Source organism: Urocitellus parryii, chromosome 11, assembly GCF_045843805.1.
Source record: "Urocitellus parryii isolate mUroPar1 chromosome 11, mUroPar1.hap1, whole genome shotgun sequence".
In the NCBI taxonomy this organism is placed as follows: Eukaryota; Metazoa; Chordata; class Mammalia; order Rodentia; family Sciuridae; genus Urocitellus; species Urocitellus parryii.
The window spans coordinates 118,734,917-118,761,410 of record NC_135541.1 but is presented as its reverse complement, the minus strand read 5'-3'; the positions used below and the strand labels follow the sequence as shown (position 1 = coordinate 118,761,410).

Sequence of the window (26,494 nt, the reverse complement as noted above, 5' to 3'; positions counted from 1 at the left end):
CCAGACAACACTAAGGAGCTGTAGATGGTTCTGGATGCAGTCTCTTCTGCAGCCAGCCTGCAGATCCTCTTTGGGATGTTACCTCTCTCCCTGCACCTGGATTCTTAAGGGGTGTGGTGTGATCACCTGGGAGGGTTGGCCGTGTGGGAGCAGAGACCGCATCATCACAGAGTGTGTCAGCCCAGGGGATTGTAACATCTGGACGTCTCCACAGTCCTTTTGCCTACCCCTGTGGTGGCCAGTGACTAATGTGCCCTAGGTGGAGAACAATAAAAGAGGGTACTCACCTCCCCGTTTGCTGAATGGCACTGTAATGGGAGCAAAAGCCAGAGGTTAGCACAGAACATTTGTGTTCGCAATTTAGAAATTAAGATCACTCTCAAAGGTTGCTCAAAAATCTTCTTTCCATCTTCCCCCTTTCTCTCTTCTCCTACTCCCTCACAACCAGGAATCCAGTCTTCCTCAAACACACAATTAGCCTTGATCACAAGTCAAGCTGTGAGCTGTGGGTATAGCTCAGTGGTGGGACCCTTGTCTGGCATGGATGGGACCCTGCATTCAATCCCCAGCAGCAAATAAACAACAACAACAACAAACAAACAAGTCAAGTTGCAAACTCATCCCATGACCAGAGGCATTGCTAGGAACAAGTCCCATGGACATTGAGTGTTTAGTGATTCTCTTCTTTATTTCATTCTTCTTCCCCCACCCCAGGACCCTCCCTCATATCCAAGTTTTTCAAGCACCACATCGCCACATGCCAATGCAGTCACATTCACAAAGTGTGCATCAGGAAATGTATACATGGGGAGAGACATGAGAGTTGAACTCAGCCTAAATCAATACCTTTCCTCAGACCATATTTTCTATGTTAGAGCCCTTTGATTCCAAGGTCAAACATTTATTTAGTGTGAGTATTAAGCTCTCAGATCATGAACATTTTATTTAAGAATGTATCATATTCCTCGATGAGCTCCAAGATATTAAAACACATACTTATGATCAAAAAATGACAAGGCAGCCTACCCTGAATGTTAAGGGTGAGAATGTTATGCAATTTCATGTTCTATAGCCCCGGATTTGCATCTGCTTCTGAAGTCAAAGCTGGAAACAGACTCGATTATCCCACTGTTTTCTGGGCTCTCATAAGCCTCAGACCTATTTGGAAGCCGGAAATCTCCTCCTGCTTCTACCTCTGTCCTAATTCAAATTATTGAACTTACCAGAGAAGACCAGCAATGTCCACAGCAGCATGAGCGCTTGATCCAGCTGTTTGAGAAGCAATCTCTCAGCCACCGTCTGGGGCCTGTGAACACAGGATGAGATGTGTCTTTCAGAATAGGTTTTGTATAATTAGCCAAAAAAGGAAGTAAAAGAGCCCAGCAATGAATGACCATTATCTTTCATCCTGTGGCATTCAGAGAATTAGAGGCAGGGCACAGTGGTGCAAGCCTGTAATCCCATGGCTCGGGAGGCTGAGGCAGGAGGATGGTGAGTTCAAAGCCAGACTCAGAAAAAGTGAGGTGCTGAGCAATTCAGTGAGACCCTATCTTTGAATAAAATACAAAATAGGGCTGGGGTTGTGGCTCAGCGGTTGAGTGCCCCTGAGCTCAATCCCCAGTGCCAAAAAAAGAAAAAAGAAAAGAGAATTAGAGTAATCCTTTTAATGCCGGAGCAAGTTCATTTGTTGACACTAATGATCACAATTACTGATTCCACATGGCTCTCTCTGAGGGGGACCCAGTTCTGAGTGCCTGACGCTCACGGTTACTTCAGACCTTCGGCGAGCTTCTGCCGTCAGCACCATCCCCTGAGCACGAGGAAAGGCAAGTGACTTAGTCCATCTGAATGGCTAAAATGACCGATGTCAGACTGCATGATCTATAAGCAACAGAATATTACTTGCAGTTTAGGAGGCTGGTAAGTCCAAGACCAAGGCACCAGCAGATTTGGTGTCTGGTGAGGGTCTGTTCTCATAAATGATACTTCAGTATATCCTTGCATGGTGGAAGGGGCAAATGAGCCCCCCTCAAGCCTCTTTTACAAGGCGCTGATCCGATTCATTAGAGTTCCAGCCTCACAATCGAATCATCCCCCGAGGGCCTCCCTCTTCATAGGATTGCTTTGGGGGTTAAGAAGGAACATGCGACTCTCCAAGGAACACAGCTGCTCAGACGGTAGCAGCAGTAAGTTGACCAAGAGCAACATGATCCATTTCTAGTAGAAACAGAACCAAGACTCCAGCCTAGGCAGTCTAGCTCTAAGGTCTGGCTCTTAAACACTGATATATTAGCATGATATATTGCTTCTCCACGTTCCTTAAATTAAAAAAATCCCAGAAGTAAATAATTAATAAGTTTTAAATTGTTTTGCTGCTCTGAGTAGCATGATGAAACCTCACTAAAAACATAAATCAATCCTTGGTCCAGAATATATTACCCACCCTTAGTCACTTACTAGCCTCTAGTTTGTCAAATTAAACATCATGATTTCATAACACTTGTGTTAAAGTCACCTTTATTTTAATTAACGATGGCTCTAAAGTGCGAGTAGCGGTGCTGGCCATTTAATTACAGTGTATTGTAATAATTATTCTACTTTAAGTCATCGATGTTAATTTATTACTATGCCTGATTTATACATGTAACTTTTTCATAGGTATGTAGATATAGGGAAAAACCTAGAACCGTGAGAGGGTTTGGAACCATGAGAGCTGCACACCTCCACTGGGGTCCTTGGACACATCCTCCATGAATGAGGGGGAGTCTACTGTATGACCGCCTGCTCAGCATCTGTGTCCAGACAGATGCAAGTTGACGTTTGGGAAGGTATGCAGCATGAATTAAATCACAAAATTATAGGGAGAGACTGACCAATAGTGAAGTAGTCATAAACTCAATGTCATCTGTCAGGTGAAGTCCTTACTTTTTTTTTTTTTTTTTTTGTTACTAGGAATGTTCTAACTCTGAGCTACACACTGAGACCCTTTTTATTTTATTTTATTTTAAGACATGATCTTGCTAATTTTCCCAGGCTGGCTTCCTCTGCCTCAGCCTCCCAAGTCACTAGGTTATAAGCCTCACCACACCTGAGTGAACACTTCACATGTTATTACCCACTGTTAATATAGTTTCACTTTGGGAAATGCTGATGTTTCCATGATATTTATATGTGTATCATGGCCTTGCTCATGAGAGTAAAAGAGAAAATACTAAGAAGACCCCTAGAAGGGCAGATTAAAAAACAAGTGTGTGAGAAAGTCATGTGGAATGCTAAGCGGTAATTGAAATGATTCTGTGGAAGAATATCTCACAGCAAGATAAGATGCTTTGCATAATGATGATGATGAAGGGGAGATCCGAGGAGAGATGCCAATGGTGGAGGGTGGGAGGAGGGGAGGGAAAGGGAGGCACTAGGAAGTAGATTGAGCAAATCATGTTATGTGCGTGTATAAACATGGCATAGCTGTTAGGTGCAGGACAGGCTGAGTAAGCTGTCTGCAGGGCATGCCAAATAAAGTTAGCTGCAGGGTGACCTGGCCACTCAAACCCTCTGTCTGGTTCTTTATCAACTATTTGCTTCAAGCCCAAATGCCTAAGCCCCCACTCAAGGCTGAACACTCAGCCCACTGCTCAAGGCCAAACACTTAACCTCCCTTGTGCCAACAAGGCAGCTTGCAGACCCAGAGACCCCATTAGATTTGGGCTATAAAAACCCCCTCCTGCCGGGCCCCTCTCTCTCTTGCTCTCTTAGTCTCTCTCTTGCTCTCTCTCTCTTGCTATCTCTCTTGTTTTCTCTGTCTCTGTCTCTCTGTCTGTCTCTCTCTCTCTCTCTCTCTCTCTCTCTCTCTCTGTCTCTCTCTCTCCTCCTCTCTCTCTCTCTTCTCCTCTGTTGCACTGCTGTAATAAAGATCTCTTGGTCACTCCGAGTGTTGTGGTCACTTTCCTCCCATTGGTGCCGAGACCCAGGAGAGGGTTAAAACCCACTTTTGGGTCCCTCTTCCTGCGGAAGTGCCACTCACCGACGGCCTGAACCCATTTTCTCGACCCCAGAACTCCATCCACCCCTGGCCTTCTATTGGTAAGTTCCCCTTCCTGGAGCCCTAAACCCAATGGTGGTGTCAGGAGGATTTGACCCTTGATTGTCCGGCAAACCTCTTCACCCACCTGCGGGGAGGAAAGCACCCACCACAGCCTTCAAGGCCACGGTGGCCCTCAGGGACTCCTTCCTCGGGCAGAATAGACTCCTGGGTTCAAAATTATTCCCCTTCCCCTTCCCAGCTGGTAGTTTACCACATAGGCTTTGTAGGTCTTCCTGGAAGGACTGTGTAACCTCCAGGGACACACGACAGAGAACTGAACATCACACCCCACCCAGACCTTCACAGTCTCGGTGGCTCTCCTAAAGTCCTAGTCCTCACACCTTCAAGACTCGGCCGCCAGAGAGAACCTTACCCTCCCCTTCCTCTCTCTTCCCTTGTCTCTCTCTTTCCCCTCTTTCCAGCCCTGGGAGTCTGCGGCCTCTCCAGGAGGGGTCCTGAAAAGCCTTGGCCAAGGTCTCCCACAGCTCTGGCTCCGTCCAGGACGAGAGCTTCGACTGTCAGGATTCGGTGACAACCAATCTCTGCAGCTCGAACCTGCCACTAAGGCACTCCTGATTTTTGGCTCTAGCGGAGACGTCCCTTTTGCCAATAAATCAGTTTCCTCCTCCTCTCTTATACTATCTTTGTGTCTCCTTCCCTCTCCCTTATACTATGTTTGTGTCTCCTTCCTTCTCCCCTATACTACGTTTGCGCCCTCTTCCCTCCTCTTATACTACGTTTGCGACATGGGTAATGTGTCCTCTCTGCTGGTCAACTCTCCCCTACGATGCCTCTTGGATAACCTCAAAACCCTCCCCTTGACACCAGACATAAAACCCAAAAAATTGATCAGATATAGCGCCCAGGCCTGGCCCACTTATTCCTTAGACAACCAAAGCAGATGGCCCCCTTTTAGGTCCCTGGATCCCTCCATTCTGAGGGATCTCTATAATTACTGTGAGCGTTCGAAAAAATGGGTAGAGATCACTTTCTTCTTGCTCTGATCCAATCCTGCTCTCTGCACCTCTTGCAAACCTCTACAAATTCTTCCAGCTTGCAAACCAACTCCCCCAACCATGATCCCCAACTTTCTCCTCCTCCAGACTCATCCACTACTTTTGACCCTGCTAATGAACCTCCACCCTATCTCCTGGCTGGAATAGGTCCTCACTCTCAGCCTTCTGCCCCAGACTCTCCGCCGTCACTCCCACCTCAGTAACCTGCTTTCTCCCCTCCAGTTACTAGATCAAAAACCTACACCACCGCCCTTCCTCAGACTCTTGCCCCCTTGCTGAGGTAGCACTTACTGAGGTAGCCCTCCACCCACCCACTCCTCTCTTCTCCTGTCAGTGCCCACACCGGGTCCCACCAGGTCCTCTTACCAGCTAACCCAAAGCTCAAACCAGCTGAGGAGAGCCCTCAGACCCCTATCCAACATCTGGTGAAAATGGCCTTTAAAGTTGCTTTGTCATCACTGAAAACAAGGTTACTAAGAATTAAAGTCCCTCACAGGCTTTTTGAGATACTCACTCCCATCTTCCCCTCTGCTCCACCTGTTCTGCTGCTCAAGTTTTCCTTGCTAGGAATATCCCAAACCCCTTTCCCATTATTCTTTACATCTCTCCTTCCTCATTCTCAGATCCACCAGAGCTGCTCTCAGCCCCACCTTCCCGTCTTCTGCCTCCCTACCCGGCCCACAGAAAGGTCTTAACTGACCTTCTCCAGCAATATTCACCATGGCTGATTTTAGGACTTTCAGCAAAAGAATCTCTACAAAAGAGTTTAATGTAGATAAACTTCCACTTTTCATGTTGCCCTGTTTTACTTGGCCATTGTCTGAAAAAATCAGCACTCCAGGTGCTGGACACCCCCTTACTAGTTTTTCACAAAAATATGTGAACAAGGCCTCTGACCTTGAGCTGGGCTTCACAGAGATGTCTACATTTCTAAGATAAGGGTGCTTCCAACTGGGCTCCATGGTAACAGCTGGCAGGGGGAGGAAAGAGAGGAAAAAAAGCTCTCCCCTTCCCAGGTGTCCTTGAAAAGTTAACTTGCCCAGAACAGAGGAAAAAAAAAAAAAAAAAAAACCCTGCTTTTTGTGAACTTCTGCAGACTGTGAACTTCTGAGCCCCTCCCCTTACATGTTGAGTGCAAAATTCTGAAACTACCTAAACTTGGGGTTCAGGGGATTAATTGATTACAGCAGAAGGTGTGCTCTCTGAATCTGGCTGCAATCAAATAAGACTGTTTCCCTATCTTTGGTGCTATCTTAGGTGCCTTGCCTTGTCTGTCCCTACAACAGTATAATTCTATGTACTTAAACATTGTTCATGTTTTCATGAAATAGTAAACAGATGTGATTAATTGTGCAAATAACAAAATATCTCTTATTGAAATGGAATAATTTGCCGAAATTCAGAAATTTACAAGGATTGGTTCAAAGTGTGAATAAAGAAGGAATTAACAGATGGGAAAGAGAAATTAGAAGGTTCTAGGTATGGATTTAATAGAAGGAAAATGTGTTTCTGGATAAGAGAGTCTATGTGATTAAGTAAATAAGAAAGTTTAAGCAAGTGATAAAGAAGGTCTGTGTACATTGGCTATATAGGTTTAAGTAAGTGATAAAGAAGGTCTGTGTATGTTGGTTATATATGTAAGTTTTTTGAGCAAGTAATATTGAAGGAATTAAGCATTATACAACTATGGTTAAACAACAACTGTTATTTTGCAATATTGTAATATGTTATTTCTTTAAGAGCTAAACTTGATTAATATAAAAACATCAATGTAATTGTGGTACTATTACTCTTGTTTGTATATTAAATGTGTTCATATTTTCCAGGTATATAAGTCTTTAAGATAAAGCTTTAAAAAAATTATATCAAGCTGGTGTTCTCCAAAAGGTTGCATGGTAATTTTAGGCTTATAAAAATAACATATTGGAGATTTATTTATATAATTTAATTTTCTATAACTGGACCTATTATCAATAAGATTAATATAAAGTTCTATAAACTGGGTACAATTTAAATGTAATATATTGTGTTAGCTAGTGTTCATATGACCTCGAACAACAATATATGTAAACTTTATAAAATAATATTTAAAAACAAAGATCAGCTTCAATACTAGAACACTTTACCTAAGATTTATAAAGAGCCCTGCCTTACTTGAGATAAGGCTATGCCTCCCATCTTACTACATGTAATAATGACTCCAAAGTAGGCCAGACTTCAGCTAAAGCCCAATACTGTTAATTTAGGGTGAAACTGACTTTGCTGGATGTTTAAGATCAAGACTAAAGTTAAATTAAAATGGCCAAGAAAACCAATATTTGGCTCTGGCCCTCTGAGTCAGTCTGAAATCCAGGGAACAGGGAACTTCTCTAAAGAGCTTTGCAACTCTGGGCCACATAACCTCCTGATCAGGGAGATTAATGAAACCACTGGAGAATGAAAAGCCAATCAGTGCATTTGCTATAAAGAGGAGGGTCATCGGAGAAGGGAGACATCCCTGATGCTTCCAAGGGAAGCCACATGGTCAAGCAAGACCTGGACCCATCCTAGCGCAGATGGCACTAGCAGAACTAAGAAGCTGCTCTCAAGTTCCCCCACGAGTGACCCCTATGGGAACTCAGCTGACTCTTAACAATAGATAGAAACAAAGTCAATTTTGACCAGCTTGATCTTAAACAGCTACCAAAACCAGTTAAGCCAAAAAGTCATTCTTAGGAATAATGAAAAACAAGAACAGCTAGAAAAAGAGGAGACAGCAACTAGGCCAACAGACTCCATGGGGAATGTTCAATCAAGTATGGCCTTGGCTCCTCCCCCTCACAGGACCCCTAATAGTCCTCTTTATGTTTCTACTAATAGGACTATGTCTATTAAGTTGCCTACAGAAGTTCCTGCAAGATCAGATAGACAAATTCACCAACCAGTCAGTCAATCAACTACTTCTTTAAGACTACCAGCCCTGATGTCCAAGGAGACCTATGACTCATGACCAACTCCTCTAGCTCCAGAGACTCTGCCCCCACCTAAAACCCTCTCTAACCCCTTTTCCAGATTTTACAACCCCTCTTTCACTTCCTAGGAATGAGAACTACTCTCCAGCATGTCCACTCTGCTTGTTCAGTCTGCTCTACAGTATCCCCGCAAGGAAGCATCAAACCTAAACTCTCCACACCTCAGATGAGGAGCCACCAGCCAGGTGAAGACTGGTAGATCAACTTCACTCACATGCCTAGGCACAAAAAGCCTCACTACTGACTTACTTTGGTTGATACTTTTCAGGTTGGATAGAAGCCTTCCCTACATCCAGGGAAACTGCTGACACCGTCGCCTCCATCCTCATCCAGCAGATCATTCCCAGGTCCAGACTTCCCGCCTCTATCCAGTCAAACTACAGTCCGGCCTTCACTTCTCAGGTTGTTCAATAGTTTCCAAAGGCCTCAACATCACTTGGAGGCTCCACATCCCCCACCAACCCCCATCCTTGGGTAAGGTTGAGAGGCCTAACGGCATTCTCAAGGATCATCTCACTAAACTTGCTGTTGAACTCAGGCTCTTCTGGCCCAATCTCCTGCCGTTGGCCCTCACCTGAACTCAGGCAGCCCCAAGGGCCCCCGCAGGCCTTAGCCCCTTTGAGCAACTCTGTGGGTGCCCTTTCTTAACCACCCAAAGCTTTCCAATCACTCCTCCTCCCCTTGTGTCCTCCCTGTCCTATCTCACACTTCCACGCAAACTCCTAAGGGAACATGCAGACGGGTGCCTTCCTGTTCCATTCATTGCCTCAATCCCTGCACAACCACAAGCTGAACTGGACCCTCTTCAACGGGGTGACTCAGTCTTACTTCAGGAACTGCATTCTCAATCGTTGGAACCTCGCTGGACGGGACCCCATACAGTCATACTTACTGCCCCAATGGTGGCCAAGCTTTTAGACACTCTCCCTGGTACCATGTCTCCTGCCTTAAAAAGGCACCTGTTCCAAATGTCCAGTCCTGGACTTCCACCACAACCACCAAACTCAAAATTTCTCGCCAACCCTCTTCTTCTTTTACTAATCATTATTCTCTCTCAAGTTCTTATCCCATCCACAGATGGCGCTTTAACATCCAAGCGACAGGGCACCAGGATGACACCATCCACTCTCAGTTTATGGGTCAAGGTGATTGTCCTTCCACTGGCTGCAATCGGGCTGTCACCCTTAACATTACTGGGTTCAACCAAGCCACCTCCAATACGTCCTAGAGTCCCTGCTACAGGACCAGTGGCTGATACCAACAATCTCCTCCATCCAGGACTGGTTTAATGCCATCGACGACTTGTGGCTTCAAGGGACTTTTATGGACTTTACCCCTACCAAAGTAGTTACCTATAGCCACTGAGTGTTATTTTTGGCTGCCCTGGTGTTCTCAGACCTGTCCCCTGAACATTCCTCCACTTTCCCTCTTAGGTCCTACACTGCCCACCATTAAGCAGGAAGTAGCCAGGGGACTTTACGCCATCCCGCATGTCACTTAGAAAAACAAAAAGGGAGGAATATTAGGTGCAGGACAGACTGAGTAAGTTGTCTGCAGGGCATGCCAAACAAAGTTAGCTGCAGGGTGACCTGGCCACTCAAACCCTCTGTCTGGTTCTTTATCAACTATTTGCTTCAAGCCCAAATGCCCAAGCCGCTGCTCAAGGCTGAACACTCAACCCCCCCCCTCAAGGCCAAACACGTAACCCCCCTTGTGCCAACAGGCAGCTTGCAGACCCAGACCCCATTAGATTTGGGCTATAAAAACTCCCTCCTGCCGGGCCCCTCTCTCTCTTGCTCTCTCTCTTGCTTTCTCTGTCTCTCTCTTGCTCTCTCTCTTTCTCTCTTCTCTTTCTCTCTTTTCTCCTCAGTTGCACTGCTGCAATAAAGATCTCTTAGTTGCTCTGAGTGTTGTGGTCACTTTCCTTTCAATAGCGAATCCCACCATTATGAATAAATGTAATGAACCAATAAAAAATTAAAAAGATCAGGTGCTTAGGATATATTCTTAAGGAAAAGTGGCTGCAGTTACTGTACACCACTCAATCCCACCCTAAGAAAAGGTATCTTGTACAATAAGCACCAAAGAGTTAGAGTAAGTATATCTGAATAATGGAATTTAAAGTGATGTTTATTTTTCTCACTTTGTTTATTAGTGATTTCTAGTATTCTTAAAAAAACATCTGCTATTTGTGTATTTTTTTTTAAATAAGCTGTGGGTTTTGTGGTCTTTCTCCCCTCAAAGTGTGCCAAACAACGCCATTCTGCACAGGTGAATGGGCGATCAGTTTGGAAGAGAACAGGTTCTTCTCTCCCTGGGGACAGAGCTGTCACTTTTCTCATTAGGCTGTGCCTCCTGGATGGCTTCAGGCTTCTAGGTCTGTCATTCCTCTCAATCTCACCAGCCAGGAAGGCATGGCATTCTGACGGGAAGTGAACTGAGGAGAGAATATGCGGAGGAGCATGCGGAAGGCGGTGGAGAGTCGGTGGTAAGTACCTCCTTGAGGGCCATAGATGTCCTTCACTCATTCTGATATGCCATCCATAACAATGTGGCCTTTTCAGTGGAGAATTTATGTCTCCTAAGGCATGACAAAATGGTATGAGAATTCATGGTTGGTTCTAAAAGGAGACCAATGAGTCAGAGACCAAGGCTATTGTAGTGAGATGGTACGAAACAAGGGTGACAGCAAGCCCTTTGAGTATTGCCAACTGGCAGACAGCTAGTAGACATTTATAGGTGTATAGAAATAGCTTGAAAACACACCCAAACTTGGATGCAAACTTAGAACCACAACCAGAGACTAGAAACTTAACAGTTCCTCTGGGGGAAAAGCAACTTGATGATTAAGGTTGTAAGTGGTAGGAATGACATTTTGTATGGAGAAATTGGCTAAAGTGAGAGAAAACAATACTTCTTATGCAAGGATATTTATCTACCGACAGATTGGAGTCACAGATATCCAGGGAATCAGCATTAGATAAATGAAAAAAATCCCCTTAGATCCACTAGGTAGATACTTGGAGATTCCACAGTGGGTAGCATACAGAAAAATACAGGTGCCGAGAAACAGTCTTCTCTGTGAACCATGTTCAATATCTTGAATAGGATACAAAATAACAATGCCAAGGTGGGGCACATTAGGGTTGAGACAGAAACAAATAGTATCTTCAGGAACTATACATCAGGGCCAAACAAATCACATTTCTAATTGAAGAGGTTGATTACTAGGACAGTTACAGTTAAAGTTGAAAAATGGTGCAGTCAACTTTAGAGAACCCTAGATATCTGTAGTTGAACTTGGGGTTTGAGGGCCACTATGACCGAATTAAATGTCATGTTGTATATAAATCACTTACCATAGTATAAGTGCTGCATAAATGGCAATAGTCATCATCCTGATTATCATAGTTGTCGTGGTTGTAGTGGTCACAGTAATTTTAATTGCCTGCAACAACATTTTGTGTCTTTGTTGAATGAGACTTGACCTAAGAATGTCATGCCCAAAGTTATAAATAAATAGATACTTCTGGAGGTACAATAAAGGCGATACTGTTGTTTGGAGAACTCCTAGAGCAGAATTCACCAGAAGAAATCTAGATATTATCTCCTTAGACACTTTCTAGATGTTATTCAGGCAGAGTGAGTCCCTTCTACCTAGAAGATCCTCTACAGTGTCATTCATTAATTTATAGAGCTACAGTGGAGACCCGGAACAGACCAAATACATGCTAGGGAATTTGAACTGCATAAGAAGGGCTGGAAGCTGTCAATCATTCCCTCTCTGGCAGAGAGGAAGAAGGACATGCCCCAGAGATCTAGTTCCAAAAAAAACCTTGCATTTGCATATTTACTCCAAGAAATTAGAGAATGGCAAGAATAAACTTGTGCTTTCAGGTAACGATTTCTGTATTGGCTGGAGTATTACAGAGTTTCTGTGTCTTTTATAAGTTTATATGAATTTTTATGAATTTCTTTATGAAGAGTATCAGTCCTTCAATAGTGTAGAAGATACGCTGGTTCAAAAAGGCATTGCTACTCCTCGGGTGGAGAATAAAGGGGAATCCGGTTTTGGAGTCTGAGGAGAGGCAGGGGGAGGAAGATATCGTGATGGTTGGAAGACATTACAGCAGCTCCTGCCACAGGAAGCAGCCCTCCCTCTGTGGGAGAAGATGCCTCCGGCAGGTGGGTGGCACTCCAAGGGTCAGCAGGTGGGGGGGACCCCTAGGGGATCAAAGAAAATTCAGTTGCAGCTTCTCTACTTTCTGTTTTAATGATACCTGTGTGGGTTTTCCAGAAGAAACGGAGGCTGATGACTAAGGCTAGCTGCAGTCCATGGGTCATTGGCTGTACCAGCCCTTGAAGAGGCACCCACAAGAGTTTCCTGTGGGTGTCTTCCTGGCAAGCAGGTAAGTATCAGTTGTATTGTGGTCAAAGAAGTCAAGAACCAAGATCCAGACTGTATTTTTGGCTTTCAATATCGGTTTCCCCTGAGGTTTTCTGCTTGATCTTCTAACATGTTCTGTTAAAACTCCTTCCCGGTTCACAGAGGTATGACTTCCAAGAGAGGAAGCATGGCATCACTGACTGCGGCCTCCATTCACACAGTCATCTCTTTTATAAAGTTCTCTTCAACGCTCTCTACTTTGTGGGCACTCTGCTAGTGCACCACATGCACACAGATAAAAAGACATCATGGTCCCCAACCTTCTAAGGATCCCAGCTTAGCCATAGAAGACTAACATTGATAGATGACGCATTCATGTGTCACACCCCGTGGGGGACTCTATACGGGATGTGAATGGACACGGTGGAGGTTGAGGAGTGGAGAAATAAAGGCTTTCAAAAGAAATTGACATTAAAAATTAAATTGCATTAAAGAAGAAGTGGATATTGAGGGATGGGTAGGTTTTAATCAAACGATTAAGACTTGGGAGGAGGGGGACCCTCCAGGCCTGGAGAGCAGGAGGAGTGACAGGGACACATGTGAGCTTCTCAGGGAACCACGGTTACTTGAGATTGGCAGATGCATCCGTACAAGGAGACAGATCCCAAAGGTGGGCAGGGGACAAATGAGGGCACACGTTGCAGACCATGCTGGAAATCCCGTGAGAACCCTCATATTTCCGCAGGGTGGAGGAGGCACCCACTGCGTTTCCCAGGAAAGGACAGTCAGAGTGTTGGGAGTCCTCTTACCAGTGCTCCCCGTCCCGACTGCTTTCTCTTCGGCATGAGAGAAGAGGCCCATCTGGTTGATGAGTTGGGGTGAAGACACCAGCTCACAGTTTCTTGCTCCCTCTTCTTTGTCCCCAAGCAGAGAGCAATCTTTCATACTCATTTCCCCTGTGGAATTTCAAGGAGCCGTCGGCGAAGCCTGCTTCCTCTGCTCTCGGGTTGGCCGCAGCTGTCTTCACAAATGAGCCCCAAAGTCTATTGAGAAAAGTAGAAACCCTCCATTTGGCTCAGATCCAAAGCTCATGATCCAGTCTAGCCTGGTCTAGTAAGGCTGATCGTTTGGTTCCAATCCGACTTTATTCTCAATTTAGTTCTCCCTGGAGGGGAGATGTAGGTGAGAAGTTCCATGAACTCCTAGCTATTCTGAGACTAATAGGAACCTTTTAACCATGATCACAGCAAAATTATTTTGGATTTTAACAACTGGGTATGCTGTGGACTGGAGAGAAACAACTAGAGAGAAATAGAGTAGTTGGGTGACCACTGATACATGGGGAGGATAATTACAAGAAATGCCAGAGAATCAAAATCTGGAGGACTTGGTGGCTGATTGGATGTGGGGTGTGAGAGGAAAGCCAGAATTCAGGCACATGCCCAGATTCCTGCACCTTGATTTTACTGAGTTATGAATTTACTGTTTTTTTTTTTTTAAAGAGAGGCCTGATCTTCTTTTCTTGATAGAGGTCCCCCCCTACCGCCCCCCACCAATTGTTCTTAATTCCTGAGATTCCCCTGAGAAGACATTCTAGACTTCCTGCCACGAGAATTGCAATCTTGTTATATAAATTCTGCGGAGCTCTCTCTGACCTCTTTCTCAGGTATTTGTCTCACCTTTAGCTTCTTTCCTCCTCTCTGTAACCATCATGCTCAAATTCAGCCTGCTGCTGCCTGAGAAGCATGGTGGCAGCTTTGTCTATGACTTACAGGAAACCTCCACCCTCCGGGAAAGAAGCCACCTACTACAGACCCCTTCAAGAGGACGATGCATAATAATGTACGTGGCAAAATTATAAATTGCCCCATTGGGCAAGGAACCCAGAGCCCGGCAAGGAGAGAGCAAAGGAAGGATCCGTTCTAGAGCTCCCTTCTAACAATTTCAACATCCACGTGTAACCAAAGTTAGAGTTTCCTTCCAATAATTTCTAATTAATTAAAACTTCCCTTTCATGTGGCATCAGATACATTGGAGACTAAAAGTAAGAAGTTTTAAAATATGGTTTTGAATTGAGGGTCACAATACTGCAAGAGATTACTGCTGGTTACAGGAGAAAGACAATTGGGGCTGGGGCTGTGGCCCAGTGGTAGAGCACTTGCCTAGCATGTGTGAGGCACTGGGTTTGATCCTCAGCACCACATATAAATAAGCAAAATAAAGGTGCATTGACAACTAAAAAAGAGTAAAAAAAAAAAAAAGAGAGAGAGAAAGACAATCACAGAACCATAGAATCCTATGAATACAGATAATATTAAAGGTTACCAATGTTTTCAGAAAGCCTCTGTTTTCAGGCAGGAATATTTTTAGAATTTATTATTATGTTAAATATAAATGTGTATTTTCCATTACAATAACTATTCTGTGATCCAAGCTGGATAAATAAGGACTGATATTCAAATCTCCTTACTTTCAAAGTCTCATTAAAAGATGGGAAAAAAAGCCAAAATGTGGTAAAAAAAAAAAAAAAAAAAAAAAAGAGAGAGAGAGAGAAAAAGAAAATAAAGCCACATCCCCACTGGGAAAACAAGAAGTAGAGTATATTGGTTCTGGGAAATTGTGGAACACTAAAAATCCTGAAAATCCTCCCACTTTAAATGCTTGTGAGTGATGAATAAATAGCATCTAACTTGAAGTGCACACCTAAACATGCAAGAAGGAAGGAAATTCCCCCCATTACAGACAAAACGGGAAGTAAAAATTAAAAGTTAAATTTTAAAATGGCATTAGAGCCCCCCACCACCCAGAAGGAGGTATGAGAGAGGAAACCCTATACTAGGTAATTTACATAGACACATATGTCTATGTGGAACTAAGGGATGAAAATTTGGGCTTTCAAAAGGCAGACTCTTGAAACTAAACCACCAGCATAAAGTCTAGATTCCAAATGAGTGGTTGGTGGGGGCAGGAAAGCCACCCACCAGCCTAGACAGGTAACAAGAAATTTGTGTTTGTATGAGCTCTGGGGGAAATAGAAATTTTCTCCCACAACAGCAAAACCCGGGACTGTGTCACGTGCATAGGTGTGTTTCTGGGAAGCCCCAAATAAGGAATCACCATAAGACTCGGTCCTGAGCTGACGGTATTTCTAGGGCTTAGAAGAAACAAATGCAAAATGGCTTTTGAAGGACATAGAAGCACAGGACAGAGTAACATCAGCAAGATGGCAGACTAAGAAATATCAGCCTTCACCTTCAAAATAAATAGGCAATTAAAATTTTTTTTAAATTAAAGCAAGAAAGAAAAAAGATAAATTGAAAAGTCCATGATTTGGATACAATTTGTCTTTTCCAAAACTCATGTTAATGTTTGTCCCCAGCACATTAGGGTTGAGAGGTAGTGAGGCATTTAACAGGCAGTTAGGTTGTTCAGAAGGTGAACGCCGTTCTCAGTGGAGTTTGTTTCTTACTCTCATGGAGATGAATTAGTTACCGTGAAGAATGAGTGGTTAGGAAGCAAGCTTGGCTTTTTCTTCTTGGCTTCCCCTCTGCACGTCCCTCCACACACATCCATGCCCGTGGGTGATGCATGGGCATGGCACATCAGTCTCTGGCGCCACTCAAGCTGGATCTGAAACTCAAGAGGGCTCCTCTCCGCCATGATTAACCAGGTGGGAGGAAAGGATATTGGAAGGAACATAGAAACCTCCACTACTGAAGATCCCAAGTGCTCGGTGCCTTTGAAGACTCCACATTATTGGCTACACCTGTAATCTTTACTCTGCATCAAACTCAGCTGAGAAAATGCATGGAGGTTAGCATGCGTGTCCTCATTGGAGCCAGAACTATTGATGCCACTCAGCTGGTGCCTTCACACTCACCACTGAAACCAGTCCATAAAGTCTGGAAGAGTTGAGGGCTCCATCAGTGAGCACACCACAGAGAAAGAAAGGCAAGAAGAAACAGGAAAAAGCAAGGAAACAAAACACCACCCAAAGAACACAATGGTTTTCAGTAACTGACCCAAAGAAACAGAGACCCAAAAACTGGCTGACCAAAAAAAAAAAAAAGCCAACTTTTAGCTGGACAAACTTTTAAAAATGAGAAAAGACTTGAATAAGTAAAATCAGGAAAAGGAGACATTACAATGCATACCACAAAAATACAAAGAATCATGAGACTAAACAATTATATACCAACAAGTTAGATAACTTTCAAGAAATGAATAGACTCCTACAAACACAACACCTTCCAAGATAGAATTATGATGAAACTCTGAACAGACCAATCATAAGACAGGAGACTGACTTAGTAATAATTTTAAAATCTGCCATCAAAGAAAAGATCAGGACCTGATGGCTTTAGGGCTGAATTCTACCAAACATTTAAAGAATAATTGATATCAGTCTTTTTCAAATTCTTCCAAAATATTGGAGAGGAGAGAATTTTTATATATTAACTATACAAAGTCAGCATTACCCTGACACCAAAGTCAGATCAGTAGACTACAAGGAAGGGAAATTACACTCCAAAATCCCTGATAAGCACAGATCCAAAAATTCTCAACAAAATGCTAGTGACTGGAATTCAACATCCCAGTGAGAGGATCATTTGCCATGAGAAGGTGGGATTTATCCTTGGAATGCAAGGATAGTTCAAATAAGCAAAGTAATAGATTGATGGATCACATTAACAAAATGAAGGACAGAGACCATTTGACCACACAATAGATGCAGAAAAGCATCATCTTTTATGACAAAAAATAAAAACTTTCGATCTCACTATTATGTACAGTTTTAATGCATGATTTTTTTTAACTTTTTGGGAAGTCAATTATTTATTAGTGCTGCAAACAGAGGCTTAATGTTCAAATTTTTTAAAAGGGAAAAAAAGATAAAAATAAGGCAGGTTGCAAGCTCCCCTCCTAACTCTGTCCCTTGGTGCCTTGGATCCATTTCCATCAGATGCAACAGTCACTCATTAGACTCCCAACAGCCAAAATGGTGAAGCAGATCAGCAACCAGGAAGCTTTTCAGTAAAGCTTGGAGTCTGCAGGAGACAAGCTTGTAGTAGTAGTTGACTTTTCAGCTATGTGATGTGGTAGTAGTTGACTTTTCAGCTATATGATGTAGTACTAGTTGACTTTTCAGCTATGTGTTGTGGTAGTAGTTGACTTTTCAGCTATGTGATGTAGTACTGGTTGACTTTTCAGCTATGTGAGGTGGCCTTGCAAAATGATCAAGGGTCTCTTTCATTCCCTCTCTGAAAAGGATTCCAACTTGTTGTTCCTTAAAGTAGTTGTAGACAACTGTCAGGATATTACTGAGGAGCGTTAAGTCAAATGAATGCCCACTTTCCAATTTATTACAAGTGTCAAACGGTAGGTGCGTTTTCTGGAGCTAATAAGGAAAAGTTTGAAGCCACCATTAATGGATTTGTCTGTGATTTCTGAACAATATAATCATCCATCAGTTGTTCAAAACTTGTAATTTTTTTAATTTATGAAAAGTATGAAGTACAGAAACTATATATCCTATTGCCAATAAAATATTCATTCTACCATTTTTTAAAAAAGAAATAAACTCTCAACAAATTACGATAGAGGGAATATACCTTAATATTATGTAGGCTATACATCATAAGCTTGTGCTAACATCATACTCAATGGTAAAATGTTGAAAGATTTTTCTCTAAAAATCAAGAACAAGACAAAGATACCCACTTTCACCATTTTTCTCAACCTAGGGGTCCCAGCCAGAGCAATTAAGCAAAGAAAAAAATCAAAAACATCCTAATGGCAAAGAAAAAAGAAAAATTGACTTCTCTCATCATAAACAAATGACATAACCTCAATGCAGAAAACTGTAAAGACTCCAAAAAGTGTGTGTGTGGGGGGGGGGGCACATTAGAAACAATGAGAGAATTCAATAAAGTTGCAGCATACAATTCAACATACATAATTTCCATGTATTAACAATGAACTATCTGAAAAGAAATCCTTAAAAATCTGTTTCAAGAAAGTCCAATGTTGGGCTGGGGATGTGGCTCAAGCGGTAGAGCGCTTGCCTGGCATGCGTGCGGTCCGGGTTTGATCCTCAGCACCACATACCAACAAAGATGTTGTGTCCGCCAAGAACTAAAAAAAAAAAAAAAATGTTGAGAATTCTCTCTTTCTCTCTCTCCTCTCTCTCTCTTTAAAGAAAAGAAAAGAAAAGAAAAGAAAAGAAAAGAAAAGAAAAGAAAAGAAAAGAAAAGAAAAGAAAAGAAAAGAAAAGAAAGTCCAATGTATAATCACAGGTCACCAAAAGCAGAAGTTACTAAGAGACCAAATAAAAAGATGGATAAATCTAGAATACATAAAATGCAATTTATTAGGGACAAAGAGATGGGTGTGTCTTTAACAGCAGCAAGACAGAAGGAAGGGGTTTGTATGCTAAGTTAGACAAACAGCCTGTGACCAACTGGAATGTACCTGGGACTTCTGAAACACTATTAACAGGTCAACCATCAATTAACAGGCATCTTAACAACTTTATCTTGTAGGGTTTGAAATGAGTGCCAGAGTCACCTGAGGGCAAGATGGAAGTTGCGATCAAGATGGCTATAATTATATCCATCTGGAGCCCTACAAAAACATTCCCATATAATGAAGGATAATAAAATAAAATACTTAGGAATAAATATAAGCAAGTATTTGAAATTCTGTATACTGAAAATATTGATGAAACAAGTTGAGACAGATACAAATAAATGGAAGGATATCCTATAATCATGAATTGGAAGAATTAATATATTGAAAATGTCCTCTCTACCCAAAGTGATCCTCGGATCCCATGCCTCCCCTATCAAAATTCCAATGATAGCCAGGTACAGTGGCGCACGCCTGTAATTTTTTAAATTGATGAAAAGTGTGAAGTACAGAAGTACTGCCAATAGCCAGCAGCTCAGGAGGCTGAGACAGGAGGATCATGAGTTCAAAGCCAGCCTTAGCAGCAGCAAGGTGCTAAGCTACACAGTGAGACCCTGTCTCTAAATAAAATACAAAATAGGGCTGGGGATTTGGCTCAGTGGTCAAGTGCACCTGAGTTCAATACCTGGTACAATATATATATATATATATATATATATATATATATATATATATATATATATATATATATATTTCAATATGATTTTCCCAGAAATTAGAAACCCAATTTTAAAATCCACAAAATGTCCCAAATAGTCAAAGCTATATAGTAAAACAATTCTGCTAGAATTAAATTCTATTGATTTGGCAGAATTTGTTCTTGAGCAAAGAACAAAATTGGAGACATAAACCTACTTGACTTCAAAACATAGTACTAAGCCATAGTACTAGTAATTGAAACATAATTGAATTAGCTTAAAAACAGATATAGAACCAATAGAACAGAATAAAGATTCCAGAAATAATCTTGTGAATTTAAAATTATCTGATTATTTATAAAGTACCAGGAGCATATAATTAGAAAAAGATGGTCTCTTCAATAAATGGTTTAGAGAAAAAATGAGCATTCACAAGAAAAATAATCAAATTCAATGCTTACCTCACATGGTAAGAAGAAAAAATTCAAAATAGAATAAAGTCTCAAATATTAAAATCAGAAACTATAAAACTGCTGGAGGAAACTCACGGGAAATTTTGGTATTGGTTTTGGCAATAATTTTTTAGATATGACTCCAAAATCACAGGCAGCAAAAGCAAAACATAGACTAGTAGGATTGCATCAAACTAAATTTTTTTGTGTGTGTGTAGCCAGAAAACAACAAACAGAGTCAAAAGGTAACCTACAGAATGAGAGAAAATCTCTCCAAATGATGTATCTCATAAAGGCTTAATATCCATTGTATAAGGGACTCAATTTGGTAGCAGTAAAAGAAACAATTCAATAAAAATTGGCAACAACACTGAATAGATATTTGTCCAAAGAACACATACAAATGGCCAATAGGTTTGAAATGGGCTTATGTTCAAATCATTAATAATCAGGGAAACAGAGATTAGAACACCCAGAGCTCACACCTGTTAGAATGGTTGCATATCAAATAGGTGAAAGGTAACAAGTGTTGGAGAGGATGTGAGAAGAGGGAACCCCTGTATACTGTTGGTGGTGATGTAAGTTAATACACCCGTTGTGTACAATAATTCAGAGTTTCTCCCAAACTACTACTACTGTATGATCCAGCAATCCCCCTACTGAATCCATTCTCAAAGAAGATGAAATCGCTATGTCAGAGAGAGATCTTCGCTAGAGATCTTCGCTCCCTTGTTCACGACATCATTAAGCACAACAGCCCTCAGTCCATCCATCGGGGGAAAAAGGGCAAAAGCCAAAATGTTGGCTATTTTCTCCTGGACTTTTTTACTTCCTTGACTTTGGTCTGCAAGTTCTGGTTTTAAACATCCAGCAGGCCAGATTTGCATTCTTGAAGCGGCACTAATAGGTTTCAACTTGCATATCTGCAATTTACAGTTAGCCCTTTTGTGGCTTCACATTAGTATCAGTGCTGGGAGTCAGTGCTGTGTTTTATCTGTCCTGGGGGTGATTCCTTATGGTCTCAACTTAGGTCGTTCTGTTACAATTAGTACTTCCTCAAAACTCTAACAGGCAACAGTTATAAAGTTTTGCAAGGAAAATACAAAATGTAATTTACAAAAGCAAAAACATATTTAGTTCTTATAGTGAATCTTTGGAGTAAGAACCACAATTTCTGTCATAGTGCTAATGTATTTTTGGTATCTATTTAGCCTCTATGAAGATCCATTTAAATATTATAAAATTCTAAAACTCTTTTAGAATATTTAAATGCATTGTGTAATTTACCCAAACCTTTACTTAGTTATGTATTATATTCCCTATTTGAGAACACATTACTGGCAGAAATCAAACAATAGTCTTAAACTATTTATTCATTTATTTGGTGGTGCTGGGGCTTGAGCCCAGGGCCTTGTGCATGCAAGGCAAGCACTCTGCCAACTGTGCTATATTCCCAGCTTAAACCTTTTATACATTCAGGAAACAGTGGTAGCATAATCAGAAACAGACATTATCTGATGTATAAATCCATCTCATTTATTTTTTATTTGTTCTCTTTAGATATACACAACAGTAGAGTGTATTGTGACCTATTATACCTACTAATGGAGTATAACTTTATGTTCTTTTGGTTGGACACGATGTGGAGGTACACTGGTTGTATATTTATACATGAACATGGGAAATTATGTCTGATTCATTCCTAATTCCCATCTCACATCCCTTCCCTTCATTCTCTTTGTCTAATCAAATGAATGAGTTCTGTTCTGCCTTTCCTCGCTCCTCTTGTGTTAAAATCCACGTATCCGAGAGAACATTTGGCCTTTGTTTCTTTGTGATTGGCTTATTTCACTTAGCATGATAGTCTCCAGTTCCATCCATTTACCAGCAAATGCCATTATTTCATTCTTCTTTATGGCTGAGTAATATTCCATTGTGTATATATGCCACATTTTCTTTATCCATTTATCTGTTGAAGGGAACCTAGGTTGGTTCAATAACTTAGCTATTGTTAATTGACCTGCTATAAATATTGATGTGGGAGCATCACTGTAGTATGATGAGTTTAGGTCCTTTGAGTATAAACTGAGGAGTGGGATAACTGGATCAAATGGTAATTCCATTCCAAGTTTTCTGAGGAATCTCCACTGCTTTCCAGAGTGGATGCACCAATTTGTAGTCCCACCAGCAAGATATGAGTGAACCTTTCTCCCCACTCCTCACCAACATTTAGTTACTTGTATTCTTAATAATTGCCATTCAGACTGGAATGAGATGGAATCTCAGTGTGGTTTTAATTTGCATTTCTATAATGGCTATAGATGTAGAACACTTTCTCATATACTTGTTGACAATTCATAAGTCTTCTGTGAAGTGCCTGTTCAGTTCCTTTGCCCATTTATTGATTGGGCTGTTATAATTTGTTTTACTTGTAGGTGGACACAGTACCTTTATTTATTTATTTTTATGTGGTGCTGAGGATGGAACCCAGTGCCTTGCATATGCGAGGCAAGCGCTCTCCACTAAGCCACAACCCCAGATATATATATCTTTTTTTTTTTGGTTTTAAGTTTTTGGAGTTCTTTATATCTCCTGTAGTTCAATACTACTCTATTTGAGGTGCAGATAGCAAAGATTTTCTCTCTTTTTCTTCATAGTCTTGATTTTTTTCTCTGCTGTGAAGAGGCTTTTTAGTTTGATACCATCCCATTCATTGATTCATGATTTTACTTCTTGCATTTTAGGAGCCTTGCTGAGGAAGCTGGTTCCTAAGCCAACATGGAGGAGAGCTGGGCCTACATTTCTTCCACCAAGTGCAGCATCTCTGATCTTACACCGAGGTCCTTGACCCACTTTGAGTATTGTGCATGGTGAGAGAGAGAGAGAGGGGTTTCATTTCATTTTGCTACATATGGGTTTCCAGTTTTCCTAGAACCATTTGTTAAAGAGGCTCTATTTCCTCCAATTTATGTTTATGGTACCTTGGTCCAGTGTGAGATAACTGAATTTATGAGGGTTTACTTCTGTATCTTCTTATCTATACCATTGGTCCTCATGTCTGTTTTCATGCCGATAACATGCCATTTTTGTTACTATGGTTCCATAGTATAATTTACGGTATGATACTGTGATGTTTCCTGATTTATTTTTCTTGCTAAGGATTGCTTTGGCAACTAGTGTCCATTGTGATATTTCCTTTTTCATCATGAATTTTAGTAATTTGAATTTTCTCTCTCTCTTTGTTAGCATGGCTAAGGGTTTATCAATTTTATTTTCTTTTTCACAGAAGCAATTTTTGTTCTGTTGATTTTTTTGATATTTTTTGTTTCAATTTCATTGATTTTGGCTCTGATTTTTAACTATTTCTTGTCTTCAACTGCTTTTGGTGTTGATTTGTTTCTTTCTTTCTTTTTTTTTTTAGGATTTCAAGATACAGTGTTAGTTATTTACTTGGTAACTTCCAATTCTTTTAATAAATGAGCTCAATGCAATGAACTTTTCTCTTAGAACTGCCTTAATAGTGTCCAAGAGATTTTGATATGTTGTTATTCTCATTTACCTCTATGTATCTTTTTAAAATTTCATTTCTGATTTCTTCTGCTATCTATTGTTCATTCAATAGCATACTATTTAGTCTCCACATGTTAGAGTATACTCTATTTTTTATTTTATCATTGATTTCTAATTTCATTTCCATTATGATCTGATCGAATGCAAGGTGTTATATCTATTTTTTTTTTTTTGTATTTCCTAAGAGCTACTTTGTGACCCTAAGATACGGTCTAATTTAGAGAACAATCTGTGTGCTGCTGAGAAGAAAGTGTATTCAGTCATCAATGGAGGAAATGTTCTACATATGTCTGTTAAGTCTGAATTATTGATTATATTTTTTAGTTCTATAGCTTCTTTATTTAGTTTTTGTTTGGAAGATCTATTCAGTGGTGACATAGGCATATTAAAGTTGTGGTCTATTTGATTCTTGAAATTGAGACCAGCTTGTTTGTTGTACATAGATGCATATTTATGTCTGTTTGGGACATAAATATTTACAATTGTTATGTCTTGTTGATGTATGATTCTCCTAAGCAGGGTGAAATGTCCTTCTTTGTCTCTTCTGATTAACTTTGGCTTGAAGTCCCCTTTATCAGATATTAAGATAAAATCCTCTGCTTGTTTACAAGATCCATGTGAATGATATATTTTTCCCCATTTTTTACCTTCAGTCTGTGGATGTCTTTGCCTATGAGATGAATCTCTTAGAGACAGCATATTGTTGGGTTTTGTTTTTTAACCCAATCTGCCAATCTTGGACTTTTGATCAATGAGTTTAGGCTATTTACATTCAATGTTATTACTGAGAAATAATTTTTATTCTCTGTCATTTGATTAATTTCCAGTTTTTAATTTGAATTAGTTTCCTCCTTTGATTGACTATTCTTCTGATGTAATTCCCCTGGTATTCTGTTTTATTTTTTCATTTATACTTTATGAAATATTTTACTGAATATGTTTTGCAGTACTGCTTGCTAGTTGTGAATTCTTTTAACTTTTGTTTATCTTGGAAGGTTTTTATTTCATCATCAATTCTGAAGCTTACTTTTTCTGGTTATAGTATTCTTGGCTGGCTTCCATTTTCTTTCCGAACTTGGTATATATTATTCCCAGACCTCCTAGCTTTGAGAGATCAGCTGAGAAATAAATTGGCTTCCCTCTAAATATGACCTGTTGTTTTCCTCCGGCAGCCTTTAAAATTCTATCCTTATTCTCCATGTTAAGCATTTTTATAATAATGTGCATTGGTGTGGATCTGTTGTAATTTTGTATATTTGGGATCCCTTGAGCCTCCTGTATTTGGTTTTCTATTTCTTTAGGTTTGGAAATTTTTCTGATTTTATTTCATTGAAAAGGTTGTGCATTTTTTTTGGTTTGAATCTCCAAGCTTTCATCTATCCCAATAAATCTTAAGTTTTTTTTTTTTTCATGATATCCCATATTTCTTGGAAGTTCGGTTCATGGTCTCTTAACATCTTTTCTCCATGGTCAATTTTATTTTCAAGATTATATATTTTGTCTTCATTGCCTGAGGTTTTATCTTCCAAGTGGTCCAGTCTGTTGGTGATGCTTTCCATTTAATTTTTAATTTGGTTTATTGATTTCTTCTGTTTGATGGTTGTTTTTTTTTTCAGAATCTTTACTTCTTTATTGGAGTGATCTTTCACTTCCCATATTTTCTTGCTGATTTCACTCCTTACATCATCCTTTTTCTTGCAGATTATTTTAACTATGTACATTCTAAACTCCTTCTCTGACATTTCTTCCACTGTGATGCCAATGGATTCTGTTATTGAAGGATCTTTATTGGTTAGGCGTGATTTGTTCTCTTACTTTTTCATGTTGTTTGTGTGTCTGCCCATTTACAGCATGGGTCTGAGACAGTAGAGTTTCTACCCTGTGGACTTACAGTGTCCCTGAAGTTTTCCAATACCTCACTGTGTAGGGGGAGACAAATAATAACAACAACAAATGCAAAAAATATACAGCATTAAACCAAATAGTTCCTACTAAAACATCAACAATATTAATTGTAACAATAAACAAAAATGATATGTTTATTTATTCCCTACAATAAAAACTGTAAGTTTGCAAAAGGGTTAACAACTTCGAATGGTGGACAGGGAGCAAACAGAATTGATGTAAGATGTGATGATTTGTGGGAAGGGTGCATGGGGTCAAGAAAGATGGTGAAATGAGATGGGCATCTTTACCCCAGGTACGTGTATGACTGCACACATGGAGCAACACTACGTATTGTACAACCAGAGAAATGAAAAGTTGTGTTGCAGTTATGTGCAATGAATCAAAATGCATTCTGCTGTCATATATACCTAATTAAAATAAATAAATCCATTTAAAAAAATTGTGATGATTTTGAGGGAGGAGAAGAAAAGATAGAAGTAAAAAATTAAAGAAAGAGTGAAAGAGAGAACAATACACATTGGTGGTTAGCAGAAGAAAAGAGAGAAAGAGATCCAAGGTAAACAGAGAAGTGAGAAAAAATACCTAAAGTAAAAAATTTTTTTAATTAAAAATAAATATAAAAAAATACAAAACAAAACTGAAATATATGAATCAAACATCCTACTCCTCAAAATACTGACCCACGAAAAATAAATGGCTTCAAGTGAGAAATGAGAAAAAACAAATATGAATATGTATAAATGTACATGAACATTAAGATCACATTTAAACAGATAAAAAAAGAAAAGAAAAAAAAAAGGTCTGAATAAAAAGTTAAAGAAGTATTTTCATCGGCATGCAAAAGATTCTTGGCTTCCCTTTTCCGCTTTGTTAGGTGGGGTCCCTGGAGTGTGACGCTTGCTCTCCTTTCAGGGTGGGGTTGCTGGAGTGACAGAGGTAATCCTGTAGGGGGAGCTCTGGTGG

The 26,494-nt window shown here is 40.5% G+C and overlaps 1 protein-coding gene across 1 annotated transcript in view; it reads right to left on the bottom strand.

The window, feature by feature from the left end:
* Positions 1-26,494, bottom strand: part of LOC113201458 (Fc receptor-like protein 2) — a 69,041-nt gene that overhangs the window by 24,645 nt on the left and 17,902 nt on the right. The window contains exons 11-12 of the mRNA XM_077791623.1: positions 1,224-1,306; positions 288-308 (exon numbers count right to left, since the gene is read on the bottom strand). Of these exons, the coding sequence (XP_077647749.1) occupies positions 288-308; positions 1,224-1,306 (104 nt within the window). The remainder of the gene's footprint in view (positions 1-287; positions 309-1,223; positions 1,307-26,494) is intronic.